Here is a 24,524-nt window from a genome sequence, read left to right on the forward strand (position 1 = left end):
ATGTCCTTCTCCATTCGCACCATCTGCACCAATGGAAAGCTCTTCTTTCCCTTCTCTTCTCCAGTTTAGTTTTTTTCATGAAACAACTTTGAATGTTACGAATTTACGAATCAAAATACAAACAACTTTCTTCTGTCCTCGACATTGACTTGTCAAATCGGCTTGGATCTAAGATATGTTCTTCTACTCATCAATGGGTACTGATCCACTCTATTGATCGTCGAATCGTCGCCTAGAGTTCACTAGCTAAACTTTAAATAAATAAAAAAAAGTTAACAACTCAGTGACTTAAATAAAAATTTTATAATAGTTCAATAACTTAAATGAAAACTTTTGAATAGTTCAATGATCATTTTATAACTTTTTAAAATTGAATGACTAAAATGTAAATTTAATAATAATTTAGTGACCTGAATGTAATTTACTATTGTTTCCCTTTTGAGTAAACTTTTTAGCGAAAAGGGTTTAATGAGAGAAATGTTGGTGTCAGCTTCAAATTTCCACTATTGCAAGCCATTGTTAATGAATGGGGGTGTTAATATTTGGGATTGGGTTTGGGATACGTCTAAATATAATATTATTATATTTATTTAAATTTAGGTCAAGAACTTAAATTTTCATTTAAATTCTTAATATTTTTAAATGATAAATTCAAATCTATTTTAGGTGTATTCACAGACATCCATACCTAACTCATATTTGGGCTTTTTTTTTTTTTTTGGAAAACTCTATTTTCAAACCTTTTACTTTTATCTAAATCCATCATATTTTAGCACCTTTTGACTTGGGTGGGTGAATAACCCGACCCTTAAATATACATTTGTTTTTCTCACTAACTCAAAGTAATATTATAGGAGTGGCTGTAAGTTTTTGTTTGTGCTTGCCTTGTTTCAAAGACTCTTAAAGAGGGGGCTAAATATGAATACCTGCACCCTGCATGACCTACCCTTGAAACAAAGACGATTGGCCTTCATTCGACTGGTCGGCTAAATCGAGGATATGGATTTTGTACGTGTTCTTCGTGAAATTAACGGCCTCACATACTCGTTAGCAAAACCGAGCATCAACACCAGCTCCATATTTTCTGCTAGGTTTTGATTGTATGTTATCTCCAGTTTGTTGCAGTTTAGCTTTAGCCATTCTTTACACCTTTTTCAAGTACTAAGCGTAAGTACTAAATGCAGAGCTGCAGTTCAAAAGCATGAGAAAAAGAGATAAATGTATGCCAATCATGGTATGTACGACTTGAATGGTTCTTTCTTTATACACACTGCTACAATGGGATTGTCTGTAAATTTGAGATTTCTTGAAACCTAGTGTTTTCGAGATGGGTTCTATCATCGTGAAGAACAAGTAACTTTAGGGTGCCCGATTCTCTTAACCACGCGGCGACAACTGGACCATTAGATATGAATCTACCTAAGTTACACTTAGCAAGCTGAAAGGGTGCACCCATGCCAGTCAGGAGAGCTTCAACGGCCCGCTTTAGTGCACCATCACCAATTACCTTGCTATGTTTGCCCCAACCTGTCAAAATGCTGGACAAAGAAATGGAAATTTATTTTCGGAACATGATTGTACAAGGAACATGTTAAACCGATTTGTTACCTTAACAGTTTCGGCAATTCGTGACCTTCGAAAACAACAGAACGTATGTTTAGCAACCATGCATGCACCATTGCTCGAGCAGCACCAGATGACATAAGATGCAAATCTAGGCAAGAATTAGACCATACATTCTCCCATACTTGCCGGCGTTTCCCTTCGAGAACAACCAGTTGGGCTCGCCGTTTCTATAAGGTAACATTTTAACAAGGTCAAGCTTTTAAACCATGCAAGTTCCTAAACTTATAAAGATAGGAAGCAATAGACACTAAAGCGGAACATGACAGAGACGTACATCAAAAAAGTAAAGCAATGGAATCTCGAGAGCTAACCTGACCAAAGTGCCACAGCATGTCAGTCAGGGCATTATAAAAGGCAGAAGCAGTTGACGAGTCCATTGACTTTACTTCATCGAACAGGGATTGAGCCTGGATCCAAACATTCTCCCTATAACCCATAAGAAGCCCATGGGCAACACCGTACACCTGATTATCAAACAACCGGAGCTCTTCCAACAACATTGAAGCATCCTCGAATGAATCACAGCGGCTGCATACAGAGCAATACATAGAACTGATCATCCGCGTTTTTCAGACAAAGATTGTTTAATACGTAGAACAAGAAAGAGAAAGCTTGATGAATAAAGTCGCACTATTTGCAAATCAGATAAATCTTGCCACAAGAAGTAAATTTCAGGGCCTGATGTGCCGTGCACTTGATTTGTTCAACTGCAAGTGGATAACGAGTGAGCTAATGTGCAGACAGTGTCATTTTCTTGAAAAGCTAGAACACTTTCAGTTATCGTAGAGTATATGTACCACTCATGCACTAATACAGGCAAAGATGGTTGCTTGTACATAGCTAAGGAACATTAAAATGCAAGTACGGCATAAAGAAAAAGAACCTATGCATAAGTTCTCAAACTCAGTGAAGCTGAAAAGAAACAAGACTTCGCTACCACTACACCAAAATCCACATTTTCCACCAAACAGGATACAGAAAGCAACTAACTAGGAGGAAAGGTAATAACTATACCTGCAAGCATTTAAGATAGCTGAAAAGGTGACGACATTCGGTTTAATTTCCAACTCGTGCATCTTTTGAAAAACTTCCAAGATGCATAAGATTTCCTGCTTGACTCCACAACCTTTCTTTGCTTGATCTCCTTTCTCAGCAGCCAGCTGCCCGAATATTTTTATGATCCGGTTATCCTCCCCGTCTGTTAAATCAGCTTCAATCCCACGTTCAATGACCAACGAAGAAGTTTTGGTTTGCAACTCACTGATCTGACCAGTATCAGATAAGCCTTCTGAAGTTGTAGACCGACCAAAAGCATCAATTATAGAATTGTACGTAACAACATTAGGCCTAATCCCTTCCTTTGTCATCTCATCGAGCAATGATACAGCAGATTCCACCAACCCATTCTTGCACAAAGCATCAATTAATGCACTATATAGCACAACATCAGCCTTCAATCCCGCTCGCTTAAACTCTCTAAACACATCCATCGCCTCCTCATATAAACCACCCTTTGAATAAACATCGATTACGGTCGAGTAAGTCAATAAATTAGGTGATACCCTTTGTGCTTTCATCTCATCAAACAGTCTTCTAACTTCATCATACTTCCCTTGTTTCCCATATCCACCCAAAAGCGCATTGTATGTTACAACATCCTTCCTAATCCCCGAACCCTCCATCTCCCGGCAAATATCTAAAGCTTCCTCAAACCTACCAAGCTTTGCATAAATTGAAAGCAGCGTATTATACGAAACTCTATCCAAACCAATACCCAAAAACTTCATTTCATTAAACAAATTGAGTGCATCATTGAATCTACTGGCCTTTGCGTACCCATCAATCATAGTACTATAAGTAACAACATTAGGCAAAACGTTCGCAGGCATTTCCGCCATAATATCAAAAGCTAAATCCATTTGTCCACCTTTGCAAACAGCATCCAAAAGTGTATTATAAGTGAAAATATCTCGATCAATCCCTCTATTAACCATCTCACTGAACAAATTCATTGCAGCTTCCCATAAACCGCCTCTACTACATACCGCAAGCAAAGAATTAAACGTTATCCGATCCGGCTGCACTCCACCACTTAACATCTCATCGAAAATCTCCACAACCCGTTTAAACTCTACACCTCCTTTCCCACAAGCATCAATCACAGCATTATAAGTAACAGAATTCGGCTTCAACCCATAGTTTTTCATGGAATCGAAAACCTTTATGGCTTCATCATAATACCCACTTCTCCCATAAGCACTAATTAAAGCTGAGAAAGCATAAACAGTGTTTCCATAACCTTCCCTTAATGCAGTCTCGAAAATACCCATGGCCAGTTCAACTTTACCCAATCTACCAAGTATACTGATCATGGCACTAGCTAATTTGCCTTGTTCATTTTTTCTTCTTTCTCTTCTAACAGCGAATTGAAAACATTTAATGGCCTTTTCATGCTCACCTCTGTTCCCAAGCTCTCGAAGCAAGAAAGTGTAGTCATCGGAGCCACAGAGCTTAGATTCGAACGAGACGAGGACGTTTTCGAGGCTGGTTTGGCCATTAAGCAAGGCGAGTTGAAGGACTTCTTCAGCTACAGAAGTATGGCGTGTGTTGACGGTAGTTTTAGGCCGGCCCAAGTGCATTTTCGAGACGAACCTAGTCGATCGGCGGCCGGAGAAGTCAGGGGCGAGTGAAGGGAAAGGAGCAGGAGTCTGGGAGATTGGAGCACGGGCGGAGGAGGCAGAAGCGGCAGAAGCGGCGGCGGTGGTGTGTTTCGTAGCATTGGAATACGAAGGAGGGGGTTTGGAAAGGGAGAATTTTTGGGGGTGAGGTTGGTTACGGTTGTTGTTATGGTGGTGATTACGGTGGCTTTTGAAGTGGTTTTGTGGGTACTGATGGTTCTGATAAGGCTTTGTTGTAGCTGTGATCGAACAATGCGGCGGCGTTGACGCCATTTTCAACAACTCCACCCTAAAAAAACAGAGGATGATGGCGGCGGCGGCAGCAAACACTATATAGGGATCCTCAAAGTGATGCTAAATAGGGGTTTTGTAGGGTTTGTAAAGATGGGTAACAGTGGATTGAAACTGAGATGCCATTAGTGAAGAGACGACGGTGAAATGAAGAAAAGAAAGGTTCGGGCTGTGTTTTTTCTCTCTCTAAAATCTGAAGGGATAAGACAGAGAGAAATTGAGCTGAGTTACTTTGTTCAGACATTGATATGTACGACCCACTCGTGTCAACCGCACTCAATGCTTTCCACACACGTGGCAAGTGTAAGAATACACCTCCTGGTAAATTTATAATTTGATACATGAAGTTTTCAAGGTTTAATTCTGCCCAGATCCTGAACTCTTCTAACTTTTGAAATTTAGTCCCTGTACTAAAGCTTGATTTAAAAACTAAAATTGGTAAAAGTGCCATGGAGGCCCTTGTACAAGAATTCAGATTGCATATTGCCCCCTTGACTAAAAAAATAGGCAAATTAGTCTTTATATGTTAGATAAAAGTGCAAACTGGTTTTTTTGTTAAAAATTTCATTCATTTCTAGTGCTAAAAACAGGTCTTTGTATGTCAGAATAAGGTGCACGTGGCATGCCGTGTGTAACTGTCTAATGATTCCGTCAATCACACCATTTTTTAACAATATAAATGAATTAAATTTTTAACAGAAATGACTAATTTACTCTTAATTTTGATCTAACGTACAATGTCTAATTTACCATTTTTTTAGTAAAGGGAGCAAAATACAATTTAATTCCTAAAACAAGAGCCTCCATCATACTTATACCACTTAATTTTAATTTATTGCATATGTTCAAATTTAAAGGATTTCAGTTAGCAGTGTTATCAATTGGAATTTAGTTTTAAATTAAATAAGTAGACTCTTGAAATTAAAAGCAAAGAAATTAATTTTCAAAAGTTTTAAGAGTATAGGGAGTAAAGATAGAATATACCAATTTTAAATTCAAAAATTCTAATGAATTGTTATTAGACAAGGGTATATTATCAATAAGTACTTTTTCATATATATTTTTATACTTTAAATAAAAATACATATTTTTATCAATTTTGCAATTTCTTAGTTTTAAGTTTGATAAAGATAATTTTTATAATAAGAGTTTTACAAAACACTTGAAAGTTGTACCGTTATTTAAAAAAAATCTAATTATATATTTTTATTTATTTTAATTTGATCTATTTATCATATTTTGATCCTTGTATTTTAATGAAAGATTAATCCTTTTATTTTACTTATTTTTTGTATATAAATAGCTGAACTACTAATTTCCATATCAATAATTCAACTGTAAGGTTTTTTAATGTTACTAAATTATACTAGCCTTTCAATTTCACAAATTACGTTGACTAAATTATGATAAATTCAAGTAAAGGGACAAATTTCATAATTTGTATAAAATTAGAGGGATGACATTAATAATTAAACATTTAGAAAAACATGGCAATTGAGCGAATATTAGCAACGAACTTCCTGTTGTTAAGTGCGACTTTGTTTCATTGGTCAGCTAACGAATGTAATCCCAAAAAAAAAGGTTACTATAAACAAAACAATAAAAACGGAAACACCTGCTTCTATAACGACATTTCTACCTCGACAATGGTGGTTCGGTTCCTCCTACTAGCATTCTTGGTCTTTGGGTTCGGTTTAACTAGACGGGTCAACTCGCACGAGGAATCGGGAGAATGGAGTTGTGTGTCAAACTCGAAGGAGATGCACATCCAGGCGGATTTCAAACCCGGAATCATCACCCTCGACGGCTGCGCCGATGATTGGGAAGACATTGATGGGTCCGAATTCTCCCTCCGCCCGGCCCTTGATCCAGATGAGAACCATGAGTACAAAGATGGGAAAATGACAGTGAAGGTAACTGCTCTATCAACAAATCATGAATCTCGTAAAACGGATATGAAAGATATCTTAATTTGTGTGTTTTCGTGGGATTGTCTTAGGCTTTACATGATGGAAACAGTGTCTTCTTCTTGCTCCAAGTTGATGGGAACTATGTCTACTCCAAAGGGTATGCTTCTTTTTTGGCCTTGTTTGAACATTTTGTGATGAACTGAGTGTTTACATTTCAATGCAGGGACATCAAAAAAAGCCCATCGGTGGCTCTCATGCTCCAAATCGGCGACAATGCTACCTATCATAATGTAAGTTATTCCATCAAACTCATGTTCTATGTTTAATCTTACTTTAAATACTATTTGTTTAGCTTTCTCTTGTTCTATCGTAAGATGGGCGGTTGTAAAGAACAAAAGGGGTCTTGTACCAACAAGACTTGCAAAGGCCATGAAGTCGACCTTATGCATTTCGTTATCGGAAACGCTATACCGGGAAGGCTTTACGGTGGAGGTGATAGTAGGTAATGTAGTACAACATAAATTTGTAGTACAAATTTATCTTTTTTAGCCATCACAAAAGTCAATGATGTACGTTAATATACTTTTTTTTATTCGTTGACACAGCTTTGGTCCTTTGGTTGATGCATATGCTTGGAACCCACACTGTAGATACCTTAATGGAATGGGTCCTTCTGGTAAATTAATAAGACCCTCTTATCTTAGTGATATTTGCTCTTTTTTTTTCTTTTTTCTTTTTTTGTGATAAGAATGAGGGGGGCTTCCTTTGAACATGTCAAAACAAAGTGGGATTAGGCACTAAAGAAAAAGTGACTACAGGGATCATCAAGGTGGCATTAAATCATCAAAGATGACACATCAGCAAATATGTTTTTATTTGATTGACTATGCTTTGGGTATTATCCTTAATATGTTTATGGCATTAAATCATCATTCTTCACTGTTAGGAAATCATTCTAGTGGACAGAATAACTGGAAAGGAGCATGGTGGCACAGTAGCTTTGCAGATAATTCAGGCAACTAAACTATTAGGATTATATTATAATGGAGTTGAAGATCTTAGAAAATTAGTGTATTCGGTACGAAAGGAATGATCTATATAGGCTCTATATGCATGTTTCAATGTCTTCAAAGAATCAAACCTGTTGAGTACTGATCACTGAGGCATGTTTTTGGAGCTTAGACAAGCAATCTCCAGTGCATCAAATTTGCAACAATATAACAAATGAGCTTTCCTTAATGTCAAAAATAACTTTTTTTAGGGGGTTGTCCAGGGATTGAACCCGAAACTGAAGTCAACTGAAGATCTTAACACAAGTCCTTTGGTTTTGTCAACATCATTGTCTGTTGGTCTATAGGTTTTTTGTTTTCTAGCGTCTTAAGACAGTGGAGTCAATACCTCATCTTTCAAATTTTCGACCTTAAACTCGTACACTTTTAATAGGTTTTGTGGAGGAAGACAGTCCTTATTCCAAAGGAGGTGAGAAGGGAACATATTATTTCGAATTCGCTAGGCCTTTGAGGACCATGGATCGTTTACAACAAGTTATATGATCTTCTTCTAGCTTTGAGCTTTTAGTGTATTTGCTTCTAGTTAGTTTTGACTAGTAAAGCAAACAAACATATATACCTTCTGCAAGAATATCATTCAGTGGAATGTGTTAGATTTTTTACCTTGCAATAACATGACAGAAAGTAACTTAATTGTTTGGATTGCAGGATGTTCAGTTCACAATTGATTGGTCGAGCAAGATGTCTGTTGCATTCTGGTATCCAGTCGATGGGAAACAATGGGTCGGGTCTGGACATTATACCATCAATTGCGATTGGGCGTCATTGGATATTGCATTTGGTTCTATCCTAACCGATGCATCAAGAAGTGGCTGGGACATGGCCAGTGCCTTCGCCCTTTTGTTCTCAGTAGCAGCTCTTTGTATAGCCATATTTGTTTCATATCACGTTTCTAGACCCAACACTGTCAAATTTGCACCAGTAGAAAATCTTTAGATAGTAATAAAAAGGTCTGCCATAGTAATAAAAATGTCTGCTAGAGTATTTCGAACAATTCCCACTTTGTTAACTTTTTGTGATGTCTAGCAGTAAAACAAATACTGTGAGAATTAAGAAACAACCAATCCAAATGATCCAAATTTGTAGATTGGAACATGGAACAACTTCGGATTACAACATTACTCTGGGCAAACATTCACTAGCAAATCCTGAAGCTCTTGGCTTAGTTCAATACCATCTTTTGCCAACCTTTGCCACATGTTAGGCGCTACTTTACCGGAAATTATGTAAGCTTTTAGCAATGTCCGGTAAGCATTAGAATCGAGAGGGTTGTTATTCTTTAGAATCCTTCAGAATTGCTGGGCAGTACCAACACGAAATAATCGAATACTGCAGCTATAGTTTCAGGGTAAGGACTCCAGTTCTCAGAAACTGCAGCTTCCATATGTTTAAGAGCCAAGTCAATGCGGAGTTTCTTTAAGTAGTAAACCATGAAGCGTTCCCAAGATATAGCAAAAGGACCTTTACATCTCTTCATAGCCTTATCAAACACAAGTTCAGCTTCCTCAAGCAGGTCCCCTGATAGATAACCATGGATCACGTTATCGGCCAACCTCATATCATATACGGAGCGACTATACTCCCAAACCTTAAAGCATTTCTTCAACCCCTTAAAATCCTTAAGCCTAATGAGTGACTAAACCATAACAAGGTAGCTCAAGTTGGGAACAATGAAAAAAGCTCGTTTCATAGCTTCACAAACTCGATAAGCCTCGGCTCGATTCGAAGTACCAGCATACAAGCTAATCAGAGAATGGTAAGCCTCGTGTTTTACGAGGCATCTTATCACTCTCTAACTTCCTAAGAAAAGCCTCAGCTTTTTCAAACTGGTTAGCCTGGACATAAATTGCAGCAAGAGTACTAAATTCTATCCAAGTACAGTTTCAAACTCTCTCTACACCTTCCATGTCGTTTAACTCCTGTTGGAGTTTGAGTGTACTTTAACCGGGTAAAGTAAGAGTTGCAAACAGAGCACCAACAACAACGTAATATACCCGGGTAAAGAATGAAGGAAAAAATGCTTGAAGTTCAGGCTTTAAGAGCAGAAATTGGAAGGAAAACAAGAACAGAACTAAAGCAAAGAAAGAAGGAGCATGAAGAATAGTTGAGAGTATTGATGGAAAATGAATTGTATTTTTTCATACATACATTATAGGCAGATTGCCATTACATATATCAAAAAAAAAAAACTTACAAGTCAAATTTCTACCTAAACATACACCTACTTCCACTAAGCTTTCCAAATAACAAAAACTTAACTTGTACATTAACACAAAGCTGGTTAACAGCTCCATCAACATCAAATTACATCAATCAAAAAGCTTATAGCAAACTAGACTTCAAAATGAACAAAATATTAGTTCAAATATAACAGCAACACAAAACCAAGGTTGCTGCATGCTTGTCACGAGCCTGCATGGCCAGCTTCCAGCTGCACTTGCTTCATACCAGCTGCATGGAGATCAGCTTCAACACTCCTCCTTGAGCTTCATGCTGCAAACTCCCATGAGCTTTCTTAACTTGTTAAATCTCGACACACCAAGACCCTTGGTCAAGATATCAGCAATTTGATCCTCCGAATTGCAATGAACCAGCTTTATTTCACAAGCTTGCTCCGTCTCCCTTATTACATGCAGCTTTATGTCAAAGTGCTTAGTTCTACCATGGAAGACAGGGTTCTTTGCAATTGCAACAGCAGATTTGTTGTCACAAAGTATCTATGTTGCTTCTACTTAAGATAAGTTCAAATCAGTTAAGATTTTCCTCAGCCAAATAGCTTGGTTTACTGCACTAGCAGCAGCTACATATTCGGCCTCAGCAGTCGATTGAGCCACCAGAGACTATTTTTTGGAACTCCAGCATACCATTCCTAACCCCAATGTGAAAGCATACCCTGATGTGCTCTTCATATCGTCTTTAGAACCAACCCAGTCACTATCTGTGTAGCCTTTCAATCTAAGTTCTGCAGCCTTGCTAAACAAGAGACCATGATTTAGAGTACCTTTAATGTATCTTAGTACTCGTTTTGCAGCTTGAAAATGTTGTACATTGCAGCAGTGCATGAATCTAGAAAGTAGACTTACAGCAAACATGATGTCTGGTCTCGTTGTAGTCAAGTATAGAAGACAACCAATTAAACTTCTGTAGGTAGTTTCACAGACTTCTTCATGACCCTCATGGCTTGATAGTTTCAACCCAGTTACAACAGGTGTAGGAGTTGGCTTGCAGTTCAGCATTGAAAACTTTGTCAACACCTTTAAGGCAAATGATTCCTGTTTCAAGAAGATGCCTTCTTGTGTCTGGCTTACTTCCATTCCTAGGAAGTATGTCATCAGCCCCAAGTCAGTCATTTCAAACATTTGCATCATCTTTGTCTTAAATTCTGCCAAATCAACTTCATCTCCTCCTGTCACCAATAGGTCATCAACATACAATGACACCACAAGCTGAGTTTCAGTTTTATTCTTCTTGACATACAACGTTGGCTCACTAGCACTTCTCTCAAACTTCAAACTAAGCAGATAAGAGTCAATTCTAGCATACCATGCTCTGGGTGCTTGTTTTAGGCCATATAAGGCCTTTCTTAGTTTGTAAACCAAGTCTTCCTTGCCAGGAACTTCAAATCCCTCTGGTTGCTCGACATAAATTTCCTCTTTAAGGATTCCATTTAGAAAGGCCGATTTCACATCTAGTTGATAGACATTCCACTGTATATGAGCAGCCAATCCAACAATCAGCCTAATCGTATCCAATCTGGCAATAGGAGCATATGTTTCAAAGTAATCCAGTCATATTTTTGACTGAATTCTTTTACCACAAGTCTAGCCTTCAGTTTATTCAGACTTCCATCAGCATTCTGCTTGGCCTTGTAGACCCATTTTACTCCAATAATCTTCCTGTTAGCAGGCTTCTCAACCAACTTCCAAGTCTGGTTCTTCTCGATCATGGCAATTTCATCTGCCATTGCCTGTTTCCAGCCTTCATGCTTCACAGCCTGTTCAAAACAGGTTGGCTCTACTAAGGCTATATGTGCCCTCTCATAAATTTCAACCAAGGATCTGGTACCTCTGATTGGCACATCATCAAAGTCCATATCAGGACTTTTTTCTTCTGACTCTGTTTGATCAACCACAAGTTCTTCAGAGACAGCTTCAGGTTCATTCTTGTCCTAATTCCAACAAGCCTTCTCATCAAACACTACATCTCTGCTCACTTGGATTTTGTTGGTTAAAGGATCCAGGATCCTATAACCTTTTTTTACCATACTATACCCGGTTAAAATACCAGGAACAGCCCTTTTTGACAACTTGTCCCTCTTAACAGCTGGTACTTGGCTGTAACATAGGCAACCAAAGACTTTCATATGAGCCAATGATGGCTTGAACCCGAACCAGGCTTCAAAAGGTGTCTTGTGAGCAAGTGCTTTGGTTGGAAGCCTATTCTGAATGTAGACAGCAGTGTTGACAGCTTCAGCCCACATGGTCTTGGGCAAATTCTTCTCAAACAATAAACATCTGGCCATATCCATCAAGCTCCTGTTTTTCCTTTCACTAACCCCATTTTGTTGGGGTGTGTTGACATTGGTTAGCTGGTGTTTGATGCCAGCGTCTTTGCACAAAGCTTGGAACTGAGCTGAAGTGTATTCAGTTCCATTATCTGACCTAATGGTCTTTATCTTGCAGCCTACTTCTGTTTCTACTGCAGCTTTGAACTTCATAAACACTTGAGCAACCTCAGACTTATGCTTCAAAAAATAAACCCAGCAATATCTGGTAAAATCATCAATGAAGAGAATAAAGTACCTGTTGCCACTAAGTGACTCAGTTCTCATGGGGCCACAAACATCAGTGTGCACTAGTTCCAGCTTGCTTGATGCTCTCTAGGTGGTGTTTGCAGGAAATGGAAGCCTAGCTTGCTTTCCCATCTGACAGACTTCACAAACATCTTCATTCTGAACTGTCTTGGTGAAGTTTTCAACCATTTCCTTACTGACCATCCGAGCCATAGACTTAAAGTTGGCATGCCCAAGCCTTTGGTGCCAAAGCTTGGATTCTTCTATGAAAGCAGCATAGGCACTATCAAGGTCCTTATTCCAGTCCACAACAAAACTCTTGTCGGACATGGCCACTGTCATGAGTATGGACCCTTTTTGGTCACTGATTTGGCACTCCTTTCCTTTAAAGACCACAGTATATCTTTTTTCCAGCAACTAAGCTATGCTCAACAAATTTCTATCAATTTCAGGTACAAACAGTACATTTGGGATGAGTTTGTTACCTGATGGAGTGCATATTATCACATCACCTATGCCTTCTGCCTGAATACAGTGTCCATCTCCAATTTTTACTCTAGTCTTACAGCTTCTATCTAGAGTTTTGAAGATAGTTGCATCTGGTGACATGTGGTTGGTGCAGCCACTGTCAAGGAGCCATCCCTTTTTAACCTTGCATTTTGCAGCTAAACATGAGACTGCAAACACTTGTTCTTCACTGTCACTGCCTTGTTCAGCTACTCGAGCCTTTTCATTCTTGTGTTGAGGTTGGTTTTGGCCAGGCCTGCCTTTTTCTTTGCAGACTCTTTCAACATGGCCCTTCTTCTTGCAATGTTGACATATGGCATCTGGTCTGAACCAGCATCTGGCCTCTGGATGACCAGGCCTTTTGCAGTGTCTGCATGGTCTATCTCATTTTTTTTGAAGCATCAGCTTTGGATTTATCCCTCCAGTTTTTCTTGCCTTTGTAGGCAGCATTACTCGAGCTAGGCTTGCTCTTGGCCTGAAATGCACCCTCCTGGTGCTCATCGAACCTGCTGGCTCTTCTCTGCTCCTGAGCATAAAGAGCATTGATAAGCTCAGTCAGGGAGATCCTTGTCAAGTCTCTCGAGTCCTCTAAGGAGGATATCTTTGCCTCATATCTCTCTGGTAAAGTAGAGAGAACCTTCTCAACTATCCTTACTTCATCAAACTGCTCACCAAGGAGCCTTATACTGTTTACAACAGCCATTATCCTGTCAGAATATTGTTTGACAGTTTCCTCTTCTTTCATTTTCAGATTCTCGAAATCCCTTCTCAGATTTAGAAGCTGCTGCTGCCTGGTCCTCTCAGTTCCCTGGAACTCCTCCTTAAGCTTGTCCCAAGCCTGCTTCGGGGTCTCACAGGTCATGATCCTGGTGAAGATCACATCAGAAACACAGTTCTGAATACAGGACATGGCCTTGTGCCTTTTGGTCCTCTCATCTGCATGTTGTCTAATTTGAGCCACTGTTGGGTTGGCTCTCAGTGGAGATGGCTCGATGTCTGTGTTAACAACTTCCCACAGATCAAAGGCCTGCAGGTAAGTCCTCATCTTAACCTGCCATATGTGGAACCCTTCACCATTAAAGACTGGTGGTGCAGCAGGAGAAAAGCCTGATGAAGCCATTTAACAGGTCCTCTAAGATGAAAGCTCTTGATACGAATTGTTGGAGTTTGAGTGTACTTTAACCGGGTAAAGTAAGAGTTGCAAACAAAGCACCAACAACAACGTAATATACCCGGGTAAAGAATGAAGGAAAAAATGCTTAAAGTTCAGGCTTTAAGAGCAGAAATTGGAAGGAAAACAAGAACAGAACTAAAACAAAGAAAGAAGGAGCATGAAGAATAGTTGAGAGTATTGATGCAAAATGAATTGTATTTTTTCATACATACATCATAGGCAGATTGCCATTACATATATCAAAAATAAATAAAAAAACTTACAAGTCAAATTTCTACCTAAACATACACCTACTTCCACTAAGCTTTCCAAATAATAAAAACTTAACTTGTACATTAACACAAAGCTGGTTAACAGCTCCATCAACATCAAATTACATCAATCAAAAAGCTTATAGCAAACTAGACTTCAAAATGAACAAAATATTAGTTTAAATCTAACAGCAACACAAAACCAAGGTTGCTGCATGCTTGTCACGAGCCTACATGGCCAGCTTCCAGCTGCACTTGCTTTATACCAGCTGCATGGAGATCAGCTTCAACAACTCCGCGTAGCTCCACAACAAGAATCCGTAAGTGTAGCTACTCCACGGAATGTTTCGCTGCTTCAATTCGTCGATGAGTTCAGGAACCTTCTCGGGTTGTCCCAATTTCAAGTACAACTGCATGAGATCGTTCAAAGGCAAATCACTGTGGATGAGCTTCAATTCATCCATTAGCTTAAAGAGAGCTAATGCTTCGTCTTTCATAAGATTCAGGCATTCAAAAGAGAACAGTAGGTAAATTCATTCTTGGCCATGGGTGAAAGGGTCATTAAGTAATCCTTCGCGACAACTATTTCTTTGGTTTTTGCTATAAGATCTAAACGTAGAGCATGGTCACCGTCGGAAAATTTCATATTCTACTCCATTATCTGCATATAATAATTAATAGGTAAAAAGACCTCTATGGTCCTCAAAAATTTTGATATTGAGCAAATTAGTCCCACTCAGAAAAATCAGAATAATTTAATTCATATTAATCACATTAATGTTTCTATCAATTGTAAAATTGATGAAAAATATTAACTTGCGATTAATTGTACTTAGTTGCTAAATTTTGAAATTGATAGAGTTCTGATTCTTTTAGAGTAAACCTATTCATGGGCCGGGCCACCCGATCTATATGATAATTTATTTCAATTTATCATTTTTAAATACTTTATAACATACTATTTTATGCATACGATAGTTCAATTTTATTTTTTGAATATTCTCTAAAGTTTCACATTTTATTCAATTTAGTTCTTAAAACCGAAATTGCTATAATTTCAATTTTGAGTTTTGATTTCGAAATCGATCTCAATTATATCCTTCTACAGCCCTATATTATTAATAGTTATAGAAGTTTCATACCAATTTTGAAATATTTATAGTTTAATTACTATGTTCAAAACTAGCAACTTTCACTTTACAAATTTGTCATTTTTCACTTCTAAGTTTAAAATCTAACTATTTAACATCAAGAACTTCAATAAATCATCAATGAAAACTTTTAAAAACTGTAACAGTTTCACAAATTGGTGCACGAGTTAGCTAAATCAAGCTCTTGGACAAAAACATAAAAATTATAAGAAATTGACTTGAATTACCTTAGAAATTAAAGCAACTAAGCTTAGAAGATGGCAACCCTATTTAGTCTTCTTTGAATCAGTTTTGGGAGGAAGATGAACACACTTGACTCTATTTTTCGTTTAATTTTTACTTAGGTTAAAATTAATAAAACTTGATTAATTAACTTAATACTAAACTTAATTGATTGGAACTATACATCATCTTCCACTAACTACCACTAAAAAATTGTCTAATTGCTTAATTAGTCCTTTAACAGTGATTAATTTTTACCACTTTTTACAATTTAATCCTTATACATTAATAAACTAACAATTCACCAAAATTAATAGACCAAACTTTAATTAAACTTTATATTAATATCGTAAATATTAAATAATATATTTAATATTTACGGGCTTACCTATCAAAAATAAGATTCTAAAACCACAATCTCTGACACCACTGAAAAATATGCTATTACAATGGGATTTAAAAGTCCATTAAAAACCTCCACCATACTCAAAAAGTCTTGCTACAAGACAATACAAAACCACAACAAAAGCATATAACTTCAACAAAGTTTCAACAATTAATCTTAACTAAAGAGAAAAGCTAAGAATATCATCAAAGCAAGAGTGACTTTGAAATTAAAGTTTCAAAGCTACAATACTTAAATGGAAAATTTCATCATTTACAACCAAAATCTTCAAATCTACTAACCAGTACCCAAAAAATCACTTCAAAACCTCTAGATAGAAGAGTTGATTAAAATTTATCAAGCTAAAACAAAGCTATTTGCCCTCACACTTTTTCCTTTCTTTGTCTATGACTACGCCACTCATTCTCACTAAAGACTTGATAAAAGAAAGTTGTTCCCACCTTTATTTAAAGCCAATGGGTAAAGTGAGTTCTTTTTTTTTTTTCAAATAATGAAACTCTCATCCTAACATCATATTTATTTATTGTTATACAAATGCCTACAACTACTCATAGCATTTCCTTAATATTTAAATAGGAAGATAAATGTCTTTTAGTGCGCTAGCTCAAACCCACCCTCATACACTGATAACAATGTTGATACTAATTGAGCTAAGACTTAGCCGCTTAACACAATAATCAATTAATATGATATTTATTAGCATTAGAAACTCTATCACACGTGTATGCATTTGGAAACCACGTATTTACAATACATATTTATGTTTCAAAATAACATATAATAAAGAATGAAATATATGGTTTAAAACTAAGTAATAATAACACATGAAATATGTACAATATTAAAATAAAAAGTAGATAAAAAAACGAAATTTAAACATATGAATGCATTAAATTAAGAAAAATAAATGAATGCAATTATTTAATATGGTGTTGTCATCAATCCTAAGTTGATGTTGAGTTAATTCGTGACATCATTTAAATAATAATATAGATATACAATTGATTGAAGTAATAAAGTGTGCATAATAAAAATAAAATATATAAACAATTCAAAATAAAACTTTGATTGAGTGCTAAATTTAAGGTTTTATGCATAGGTGTGGATTCAAATCCCATCATAAGCAATTTTTTTTCTCAAATTAAAAGATTAAAGTATCCTCAAATAAGATAATCTTTTTTAAATACGAGAAGATATTTTTATAATTAATTCTGTAATCAAGTTGGTGCCGGATTGACTCGTAACACTAATTCAATTAGAAGTTTAAATAATAGTATAAATGATGTTTAATAATTATTTCAAAATTTAGTTTTACATCAATTGAGTTAGGCAATTAAAAATTAATACTTATATAATTGTAAAGTGTGTAGAGCAAAATAGGAGTCAAATGGTAGCGTGATAGAAGGCATATTTTGCGAATAGGGAACGTAACTACTCAATCTCTCATATGATTCAAGAACATAAGCACATGCAAAAAAAGTTGCAAAAATGTAAAAAAGTTAACCCACCAAACCAAGCACAAGGATCCCTTGTGGAGCGGTTAACGTTCTTTCACCCCCATCTCTCTCTTGCAAACCCCTTTATATAATCACCCCATTTTTCTGTTGTGATTTCTTATTGTTTGATGTGCTTCCTCTCTACTTATGGATACATGGATATGTTTGGTATTACTTTCGAGCAATCTTTCATTATTATCGATAGTTTTGGTTAGTTTATAGAGTGATAATCGAGTTTTAGCAAAAAGAGTTTGCGTATGATTCTGCCAGCTCAAATACTCCAAGACATTCTCTCTATGTGAATTTACTAAAGCTCTTGATAGAAACTAGAGACAAAATTATGTATGACGATTTGGATTGCAAATTTTGAGATCTATAAATATTTGTTTTTATCTTCTTCTTTTTTATGAATTTGGGTATTGTATATTCGAATAATAATTTGATTTGAACTTCAAAATTACTGTTTATTATGGATTTGACCTGAATGTAGATAGATACCCTAAGTATCTATTACCTGAATCCGCATTGATTTTTCGAATAACAGGTGCACATTCGGATATCTGAATCCATTGCTTACAAAACACTTATAATTTTGATTTTATAATTACAAAATTTCAACCAAAAACTCTAATCTTATGAACCGGAAGGCCCTCGAGAGACAACCAAAGGACAAGAACACTTGATAATATTCCATAAATCTCTATAGTCTCTCTCTATCTCCATATATCTCCCCAACATATATCTCCCCAACATCATTTGCAACTCCATAGCTTAAACTTAAAACCTCATTGATTATAACCAAAAAAAATCCCTTTACAGCTCGTAAACCATTGCTTGATTTATGGAGAAAAGGTTACATATAATCTTTTCCCATGGGCCATGCATGGCTGCTAAGAGAAAACGTATAAACTACAGAAAAATAGTACAGAGATGATAATCGAGTAGTGTTAGGTATAAACGTCCCACTGTTAGGAAAGTTAGGTGATAATAATATATGATTAAATGATATATAACAGTAAAAGAAAATAAAATCCATGCTCACAAACAACATTATTTTTGTGGACCAAAATATAATTATGACACATATATAATAATAATAATAATAATAATAATAATAATAATAAATACAAGGCAGCCATTTTTGGTTTCTTTGTTTAACAGCTTTGTTCAACAACAGCAGCATCGGTACTTATTTCTTGGATGGTTTCCCCTTAAAATATGCCATTTTTATCCATTATTATATTAATGCAAGCAACTGAGATATACAAAGTTTTTAATTAAATTAGCAGATCGTTATGAAATGTATTCTTTTTACTTAATATTTATTTGGATAAACTAAACTCAAGGTCGCTAAACTATTAGTAAATTTACCTTTTAGTCATACAACTTCAAAAAGTTACAAAATTATCACTAAACTGTTTGAATTTTTTATTATTATTGAAGTCATTAAATTGTCAAGGTCCAATTGATAAGTCGACAATCGGTGCAGTGGATTGATACACATCGATAAGTAGAAGAACATAACTTATATTCAAGTCAATCTGACGATCAGTATCGGAGATCAAAGAAGAAAAATATTTGGCTTTTAGTTCGCAAGTTCATGAAGTTCAAAGTTGTTTCATAAAAAAATTAAACTGTAGAAGAGAAGGGAAAGAAGAGTTTCTGATTTGTATAGGCGGTTCGAATTGAGAAAGCCATACAATATCGAATTTAACAGCCGAATGACTTAAATAAAAATTTTCGAATAGTTCAATAACTATTTCTATAACTTTTTAAAATAAAATGACAAATTTATAAATAATTTAGTGATGTTAAAAATACAATACCTTATTTATTTTTATATATAGATGTGTTTTGGACGGCAAGAAAATGACAAGCTCAAAAGGTGAAATTACTGCATGTTTGGTCTATCATACAGGTGAAGTATTCCATGGTAAAAAGATTTTGAGTTAATTAAATTGATAAGTTTTATTTTATTATTTCAACTTATTTAAAAATATTTTAATCTAAATCGACATATTGGTGAAGACAATTAAATACCCAACGGCTCTCCCCTTTCAAAAACATGGTGACGTTTATCCCTTAATCATATAGGTTACCATTTGAAGTCGATGGAATTAATAATATTTATTATAATATAATTTAATAATATTTTTTTTATTGATTATTTCTTTACCCAAAGATCTTAGATTTTATTTTTTTTAAAATAGTAGTGTCATAGGATTGGATTTTTATTTTATTTCTATAATCTAATGATAAGATAGGATTATTAGTATATGAATTTAAGCTGCGACATTTCATGAAATTGATTAAAGTAATGTATAAGAAGAGTATTTTAAATTTTGCATATAAAATAAGTTAAAAAGGTTTCTTTATATGTTAAAATGAGTAAAATTAATTATTATTTTTGTAACAACTAAAATATAAAACTGATATTTTTATAAGATGGATGAAACGTGCTAAAAGTGACATGTTTTTAGCCTCATTCTTAATGTGTTTTTGGGTGATTATTCGATGTTAATGGTGAATTTTATACTCATAATCTTTTAAAACCATATTTCTATACTTAGGAGAGTATTTGGGAGTAAAATGAGCGAAAATATGAAAATTGGATGAAGTTACAAGAGCCACAAGGGTTGGACCATTCCAGACGGCCGTGTGAGCTACACTGGCTGCCACATGGTCATATGGCAGGTTGTGTCGATTTCGTGAATTACACTCTGAGCAACGAAAAAATACGACTTTTAGGGTTTTTTTGGGTATTCTGAGACCTATATATGAAAAAAAAATAAGAAGATAGGAAAGAGCTGTCACAAAATACTCAAGGAAACAACTCGCAAAACACCTTTGAAGCCGATTCTGAAGCAGATTTCCATCAAGATTGAAGATTCTCATTTGGTTTCTTTGGAGTTATCATGAATTTCTTTGTTTCTTGTGGTTATATTATGTTTTGCATGTTTTTATTTGCAAGCATGAACTAATTTTTTAAATACCTAGGGAGATGAACCCTATGATGAATTATGTCATTTGATTTCTATTTTACAGAATAAAGACTAAGATATTGTTCTCAATTATGTGTGTTTAATTCTTGGTTTGATATTTCTAGACTATTGATCCATGTTTGATGTGTTTAAATCAGATGAGGAACAAACTCTATTTAAGAGTAGATCTAGCGTAATTGAGTAGAGTTGCATGCAATCCTAAAAATAGGAAGACATAAATCTACTGGACTAGAGTCAAATCTAATAGGGGAATCTATAGATCGAGTTAATGAGATAATAAGGATTTTAATTAGAAAGAAATTTCAATTAATCAACCTAAAGTCAGTTGCTCTTATTCTTAAAGAGAGATAGTAGCATAATTTAGAGATTTCTATGGATCAAGATCCTAAGTGAAGAAATCGCTAATTTAAATTGATAGTGACAGATGAAGTCTAGGTGAATTCTTCCCTGGATATTGTTTCGCTTCTTGGTTGCTTACTCGATTATTTTCCTGATTTTTTCTTTGTCGTGTTCCTAGTTAATTAGTTTAGTTAATTTTAGTTTTAATCAATCACTCAAATTTATCAGTTAAATAATAGAAAGACGATAATTACTAGTACTGTAACACCCCCTACCCGTATCTGTCGCTGGAATAGAGTACAAGGCATTATCGAGAAGCACGAAACACTTACAGATAATTTAAATACATTTTCATAACAATTTGTTTCGATTTCATACTATTTCATATTTAAGCTTTATTCACCAAAGTATTTGAAATATCATTTTTATGCAAATAGCACACATGAGGTACATAATTCCATAATTATGAATGAACACATTTATCAAACATATTCCATGTTTTTATATATATATCATAGTTTCATATTTCCATGTATCAATTACCATCACTTCCTCGTATTTCAGACAAATACGTGTAACAGTTCATAAATATGCAATTCATTAACTCTTCCTACCAATCACGATTTAAATTGCCAAATCACTTATTGAGCCCAATTTCAATATTCACTAAAATCTATCATATAAATTTGGATGTATGTATTCATCAATAAATTCTATTCTCATATTTCCATATACATTTACTTTCCACATTTATGAATTCAAATAGCATATACAAGACATACCAATGTATTTCAAGTACATTTTCATGATATTTCATTTCGAACTCAGATTATTTCATACTAGAAGTTTTCTCATTAACTCATTTGGAATACCAATTCATACGGATAATACACTCAATGCGTAGAAATATATAATCACAAATGAACTCATTCATCAACCAAGTTTTATACTCATGTCTCATCAACTCGTATTTCCTTATATCACATAATTCTATGTAATACTTACCAAACTTCTTCAAATTAGTGAACATCTTACGGAATTGAGTACTTTGTTTTCTCGATGCCATAGTTCAACTATGGCTTACACATCTTCACATAATGATGCCATAGCCCAGCTATGGTCTTACACATATTCATATATCGATGCCATAGCCAGCTATGGTCTTACACGTAATCACATATCACATATCGATGCCATAGCCCAGTTATGGTCTTACACAAATCACATATCTCACGATGTCATATCCCAGATATGGTCTTATACAGTAGCATATATCACACCGATGCCATATCCTAGATATGGTCTTATACGGAAATCACTTGTCACTTGTAGTCGGAGCTACCATTATTCACTGATCAGGTAGCCAGAGCTACCATTTTTCACTGATCAGGTAGCTGGAGCTACCACTTTTCACTGATTAGGTAGTAGAAGCTACCACTTTTCACTGATCAGGTAGTAGAAGCTACGACTTTTCACTGATCAGGTAGCCGGAGCTACAACTTTTCACTGATCAGGTAGCCAGAGCTACCATTTTTCATTGATCAGGTAGCCGGAGCTACCACTTTTCACTTGTTATTTGTTATTGATCATATAAGTGTAGCCGAAGCTATTACTTATCACTTTCATTTGTCCTTGATCAGATAAGTGCAGCCGAAGCTATCACTTATCACTTGTTGCCATGGTCCAACCATGGTCTTTTCCTTCAATTCATATTGTCACTGAACTGAAATGCTCAATTTGATCATTTATTCAATTTTCATGCTTTTACATTATTCACGATTTTATCATCAATACATATGAAATAACACATCATGAAATTTATAAAATTAACAAATGATCACTAAAATTTAGCCATATAAATTCAGAAGTTCGATTTTTGTATTATAACGATAATCATAATTTCATAATAAATATTCCAAATAAATCATTATATTATTTCTAATTCAACACTTATCGATTATAATCAGGCATGTGATCAATTTATACACGAGTCATTCATATATATATGTATATTTTTCCTCCTCCTCCTCTCCATACACATCCATAGTATAAATAACACACTTGTGAGTAACCTTATCCATAATTTTCACTAATTACTTATGTGAATATTCAAGCTATCTACCTGTATCATAGTCACTAAATTATTTATATATGAAGCTACGGAACTCCAAATTGAGGTCCGATAATTTTCCCTAAAACTAGACTCACATATCTTCTTACCATAAAATTTTCATAATTTTTGGTTGGGCCAATTAATACAGTTTATTCATTGAATTCTCCCCTGTTCTGCTGTCTGACAGTTCCGTTCCTTCTTCACTAAAAATTAATTATCTCCTCGTACAGGATTCGAATGATGTTTCCATTTGTTTCTCTTGAAAATAGACTCATTCAGGATTCCAAACATATAAATTTAAGCGCATAATTATTTTTATCCATTTTTTATGATTTTACAAATTTAGAACAGGAGAACCCGAAATCATTCTGACATTGTCTCACAAAATTCATCATATCTCATGATTTACAATTCCATTGCTTACCTAATTTCTTCTATAAGAAACTAGACTCAATAAGCTTTAATTTCATATTTTATTCATCCTCTAATTCCATTTTTACAATTTTTGGTGAATTTTCAAAGTTAGACTACTGCTGCTGTCCAAAACAGTTTTAGTGCAAAATATTGATTTCCATTTTGCCCCAAATTTCACAATTCATACAATTCAGTCCTTGCTCAATTAACCCCTCAATTAAGATAATTTTCTAAATTAATAATTTTCCTAGACATTATAAGTTATTTCATAACTATTTAAATTCATAATTTCCACATAAAACTCTAACTTCAAACTCTTTTACAATTAGGTCACAAACATTCACTTTCTATCCAATTCTTTTAAAAAAATCAGCATATAAACAATTTTAAGCTCTAATTCCATGCCAAATCATCATATACTTCCAGCACATATTCATAGAAACTTTCAATTTCTTTCATAGAATCAAAAACTAATGAATTCAACAAGTGGACCTAGTTGTAAAAGTCATAAAAACACAAAAATTTCAAGAAATAATCAAGAATGGAACTTAATTTAAGTAAAAATATGAAAAACCAGCTTAAGATAACTCTTCCATGGCGTTTTTTCTGATGAGAATGCAGAAAAATAAAGAGAAATCTAGATAATTCCACTTTAGTCCTAGCTTTATTAAGTAAATTTTGCAATTTTCCAATTTTGCCCTTAATTCTCCTTATTTTCTTGCCGATTTCATGCTCTTGCCGTCCATCCCAAATAGACCTTGGGTCTATTTTCCTTTTAAACCCTCTTTCTTTTATGATTTAAGCTATTTAATCATTTCCCACAATTTTGCATTTGATACAATTTAGTCCTTTTTGTTCAATTAACTATCAGAACTTTAAAATTTCTTGAAGAAAATTTAATAATAACTTATTAACACTCCATAAATATTTATAAAAATATTTATGGCTCGATTTAAAATTCCCGAGGTCTCAATACCTCGCTTTCGATTCTAATTATTTTAGTATTTATTTTTAGTACACTATTCACTATTTCAAAATTTTTCCTAACTTCACATTTAACTTATACTCACTAAATTAATAAT

The 24,524-nt window shown here is 34.9% G+C and overlaps 2 protein-coding genes across 3 annotated transcripts; one reads left to right on the forward strand and one right to left on the reverse strand.

Moving 5' to 3' along the window:
• Window positions 1-1,221: 1,221 nt before the first annotated feature.
• On the reverse strand, window positions 1,222-4,863 carry LOC107946005 (pentatricopeptide repeat-containing protein At2g31400, chloroplastic). Its single transcript, XM_016880190.2, has 4 exons — window positions 2,641-4,863; window positions 1,938-2,154; window positions 1,609-1,793; window positions 1,222-1,538 (listed from the first exon to the last, which is right to left on the reverse strand). The coding sequence occupies exons 1-4, from the start codon at window positions 4,575-4,577 to the stop codon at window positions 1,274-1,276; spliced, it is 2,604 nt and encodes an 867-aa protein (XP_016735679.2). The 5' UTR covers window positions 4,578-4,863; the 3' UTR covers window positions 1,222-1,273.
• Window positions 4,864-6,135: 1,272 nt separating this feature from the next.
• On the forward strand, window positions 6,136-8,524 carry LOC121210925 (uncharacterized). Of its 2 annotated transcripts, XM_041082912.1 has the most exons (8): window positions 6,136-6,508; window positions 6,595-6,662; window positions 6,729-6,795; window positions 6,880-7,007; window positions 7,111-7,181; window positions 7,291-7,334; window positions 7,452-7,520; window positions 8,224-8,524. In XM_041082912.1, the coding sequence occupies exons 1-8, from the start codon at window positions 6,242-6,244 to the stop codon at window positions 8,509-8,511; spliced, it is 1,002 nt and encodes a 333-aa protein (XP_040938846.1). In that variant the 5' UTR covers window positions 6,136-6,241; the 3' UTR covers window positions 8,512-8,524. The 2 variants fall into 2 exon arrangements, with proteins under 2 accessions (XP_040938846.1, XP_040938847.1); XM_041082913.1 differs by lacking the exon at window positions 7,291-7,334 and having other exon boundaries at window positions 6,146-6,508.
• Window positions 8,525-24,524: the final 16,000 nt, after the last annotated feature.

This window comes from Gossypium hirsutum, chromosome A12 (assembly GCF_007990345.1).
Source record: "Gossypium hirsutum isolate 1008001.06 chromosome A12, Gossypium_hirsutum_v2.1, whole genome shotgun sequence".
NCBI lineage: Eukaryota > Viridiplantae > Streptophyta > Magnoliopsida > Malvales > Malvaceae > Gossypium > Gossypium hirsutum.

Excerpts from the sequence above, each read along its gene's own strand:
- LOC107946005 (XM_016880190.2), bottom strand. The coding sequence starts at position 4,577 with ATGGCGTCAACGCCGCCGCATTGTTCGATCACAGCTACAACAAAGCCT. Across the intron at positions 2,155-2,640 it reads GCTATCTTAAATGCTTGCAG|CCGCTGTGATTCATTCGAGG; the intron begins GTATAGTTATTA and ends CTCTGTATGCAG. Across the intron at positions 1,539-1,608 it reads GAATTGCCGAAACTGTTAAG|CATTTTGACAGGTTGGGGCA; the intron begins GTAACAAATCGG and ends TTCTTTGTCCAG.
- LOC121210925 (XM_041082912.1), top strand. The coding sequence starts at position 6,242 with ATGGTGGTTCGGTTCCTCCTACTAGCATTCTTGGTCTTTGGGTTCGGT. Across the intron at positions 6,663-6,728 it reads AACTATGTCTACTCCAAAGG|GGACATCAAAAAAAGCCCAT; the intron begins GTATGCTTCTTT and ends ATTTCAATGCAG. Across the intron at positions 7,182-7,290 it reads TAATGGAATGGGTCCTTCTG|TGGGATTAGGCACTAAAGAA; the intron begins GTAAATTAATAA and ends GTCAAAACAAAG.